General features: G+C 39.1%; 1 protein-coding gene across 1 annotated transcript; it reads right to left on the reverse strand.

Moving 5' to 3' along the window:
* Window positions 1-1,417: 1,417 nt before the first annotated feature.
* Window positions 1,418-2,961, reverse strand: LOC119795237. Its single transcript, XM_038303128.1, has 2 exons — window positions 1,606-2,961; window positions 1,418-1,514 (listed from the first exon to the last, which is right to left on the reverse strand). Exon 1 carries the CDS (start codon window positions 2,897-2,899, stop codon window positions 1,925-1,927), a length of 975 nt encoding a protein of 324 aa, XP_038159056.1. The 5' UTR covers window positions 2,900-2,961; the 3' UTR covers window positions 1,418-1,514; window positions 1,606-1,924.
* Between the last annotated feature and the right edge of the window lie 648 nt (window positions 2,962-3,609).

Genomic DNA, 3,609 nt, shown 5'->3' on the forward strand with positions numbered 1-3,609 from the left:
CCTTAGATAGAAAACTTTGTATCAATTTGACTGTATGATCTGGTTGAACTGTAAAGTGCCTTGAGATGACATGTGTTGTGAATTTGGCGCTATATAAATAAACTGAATTGAATTGAAACTGAATTGAATAGGGTGAGCACCACTAATTTAGATAATCATAGAATGGAGAAAATAAATTTTAATGCTGACATGCTAACACTAACTGTGTCCGATGCAGTGTTGTAGTACTCGAGATCGGTCTTGGTCTCGAAGACCATTTTTTGATGGTCTCGGTCTCGTCTCGGACTTGACCGCATTTGGTCTCGGTCTTGTCTCGGTCTCGGGCGCTGAGGACTTGGCATTTTATTTCAAGACCGGTCAAGACCACAACTGTGGAAATAACGCTAATTATCAGAATATTATCAGTTTCTTTAAGATCCTTCTTTTTATTGGATGCTTGGATTCAAATCCAAGCAATAACCTGTCTCATTGGTAAATTGGTAAATTTTTATCGCTGTCACGCTCACCCCGTTTCATCGGCACGCGGGATGCAGCACTTCGATTGAAAGTCACAAGTGGTTGTCTGAGAACGGGATAAGATATCGGCCAAATCATCGGTTATAAAATTCGGCTATTTAAATCACAAAGAATATATTTGTAAAGCAACATTGAGTAAAAAGCATACAGTGCAATGTAAGTTCTGCAGTGCTTCACTATCAGAGATGGTAGGTATAAAAGTTATATAGTTTTTTTGTTTTTTTTTACATATTTAAGTCATTATGTTGTGACAGTATGTTATGAGACCGACAAGCTGTGAAAATATTGAGCACTTCCACCTTTTCTCCATGTTCTCAGTGCTAACTAGAGAAATAAACTGCTTGGTCAAAAACAAACCATCTGATTCAGCAACAGGGTCTTAGGACTGAAAAAAGTCAGTCAGACTTTTGTGCACTTTGTATTTCAGTGGGGTTTGTATTTCTGCAGATGTCAGTAGTAGCTCAGAGAGGAAGTGAAGGAGATTAATCTATTTTTTTCAACAAATTATCTGTCTCATAATATATTTTCACAACTTGGTGACATATATAGATTTATTTAAGAAAAGTTATATAATATAGCTTTAATCTGTATATGAGAGAGAAACAAGAGAAATGATTGGAATTTTTTCAGTTTTACACATTTGCACATTGTTTTGAAATAGCACATTTAAAAACAACATAAATGTATGTACTGTTCATGAAAGGCAGAGAAAATACTATTTTGATCGACTTTGATTAATTGTTTCAAATTCTGTGATTGCTACGCAAAAGTACAAAATAAAGATGTTTATATTTATTCCAGTTCTGTGTGTTAAATATCTAGGTGTTTTTATGTGAATGTGGGTCTTTTAGATCATTTTAGTGATTTTGATCATGTTTCACATTTTATTGTCACATACTGGCTGTAATTCCCCCAGGTACGACAGGCACAAGTGGCTTTCTCTACAGATGGATTTATTGAATCTTGCTTGTTCAGACTCATAAACCACACCGTGAAAACTAAAAGGCACAAACAATACAATAATTAGCTTACAAAAAATAAAGACAATTAACAAATATGACGACTGCCACAAATAAACAGACTTAATACCTCGTTGGCTGAGTACCAGAATAGAGTGGAATTATTCTTGGTTTTCTTCTTTCTTGCTTTACTTAAACTTTGTGACCGACCTGTGACCGACACATGCATCAGCTCTCTCTGGAAATCGCTTCTTCTTAGAAAACTAATCTCTAATCTGCATACAAAGCCCCTCCATGCACCCCCTGGTGGCGCATATTAACAACAGCAATGAAATACACACAAAACAGGCATAAATGAAAAAGTGGCAGCAACACTCCCACCAATCTCACAATTCCTCATGTGGGATTTTTTACATTCAGAATACTCAGCATGAACAAACACAAAATCCTTAGTCTGCTTCTAGCAAAACAATAACCTTATGTACAGGGCGTTCTAATGAAAGTGTTTTAGTCACATGTTTACCGTGTTTGTCATACGTCTTTTCACTAACCAAAAGTCTAACCTTTCTCACTTTGTCATCGGTTCCAGGATAGACATCTGTGACTTTGGCCAGCTTCCATTCATTGCGTGGTGCCGCGTCTTCTTGCAGAAGCACTATATCATTAATCTTAAGATCCCTTCTGTGTGCATTCCACTTTTGTCTTGGTTGCAAGTTGAGCAAATATTCTTTCCTCCAACGGATCCAAAACTCGTTGGCTAAATATTGCACTCTTCTCCATCTTTTTTGAAGATACAAATCTTCTTTCATGAAATCTCCTGGTGGAGGTTGGATAATGGTCGACTTCATCGTGAGAATATGGTTAGGTGTTAATGGTTCAGGGCCTGTTGGATCACTCAAATGCTCGATGGTGAGTGGTCTACTGTTGATAATCGCCATAACCTCATACAAAAGGGTTCTCAAAGATGTACTGTCAAGTCTCTTGGCTGACTGGTCAAGGATGGCTGAAAGAACACTACGGATGGTTCTTATCTGTCTCTCCCATACTCCACCCATATGGCTTGCTGAAGGGGGATTCATAAGAAACTCACATCCAAGTGCCTTCACTTTCTCCTGATTCATGTCTTTCATGAGATCAGCAAGCTCTCTCTGAGCACCAACGAAATTGGTGCCTCTGTCACATCTTAGCTGGCGCACATTCCCTCTTATTGCGATAAACGCACGTATCGCATTCAGGAATGCGTCTGTACTCAGGTCATCTACAACCTCAATATGAATGGCTCGTGAACATAAGCAAGTTAGTATCAGTCCATATCTTTTGAGCTCCTTACGGCCGTCCTTGACATATATTGGTCCAAAACAATCCATTCCGACATAAGTGAAAGGTGGTGTAGGCTCAGTTCGATCAGCTGGCAAATCTCCCATACTTTGAGTCTCTGTCCTCCTTCTGTATTTGCGACATTTGACACAGTTGAAGATGTATGATGAGACTGCACAGGCTATTTCCTAGAATCCACCAACCGTTGGCACGCAGCTCATTCAGAGTCATTCCACGACCTTGATGCTGAACCTTCGAGTGGAAATGTCTGATGAGCAAAGTTGAAACATGACTGTCCTTGGGAAGTATGGCTGGATGCTTTACATGTGAGTGCAGCACAGCTTGACTCAAACGTCCACCAACTCTAAGGACTCCGTCTTCGTCCAGAAATGGACTTAGTTTATAAAGATGATGGTTTTTGGTCTTGGAAACTGGTTTATTTGATTTTAGACTCTTTATCTCTTCTGCAAAAGCTTTCTCTTGAACAAGTTTGATGACAAACAGTTCTGTTTCTTTTCTCTCTTCCAAACTTGTACTTTCTTTTGTCCTTTGTTTGTCTCCCTTGCATTCCTTAACCTTTCTTCTCAGGGTTGCAAGTGCTCTTATCAATCGGGACCATTCTGAGAACTTTTCAAATTTGTTGAGAATGGTCTGCTCTTCTTTTGCGTTGGTGGTACACACAAAAGCTTTGCGAAGTTCTGGGTCATTTTCCTTGACCTCTCCCACCTTCATATCTCTAGCAGGAATGTTCCTCTCCCAGAGAAATGCTGGTCCCTTAAACCAATTGGAGTACTTCAATTGTTCTGCAGTTAAGCCT

This window comes from Cyprinodon tularosa, unplaced genomic scaffold (assembly GCF_016077235.1).
Source record: "Cyprinodon tularosa strain WSP-4 unplaced genomic scaffold, ASM1607723v1 ctg505, whole genome shotgun sequence".
Classification (NCBI taxonomy): domain Eukaryota; kingdom Metazoa; phylum Chordata; class Actinopteri; order Cyprinodontiformes; family Cyprinodontidae; genus Cyprinodon; species Cyprinodon tularosa.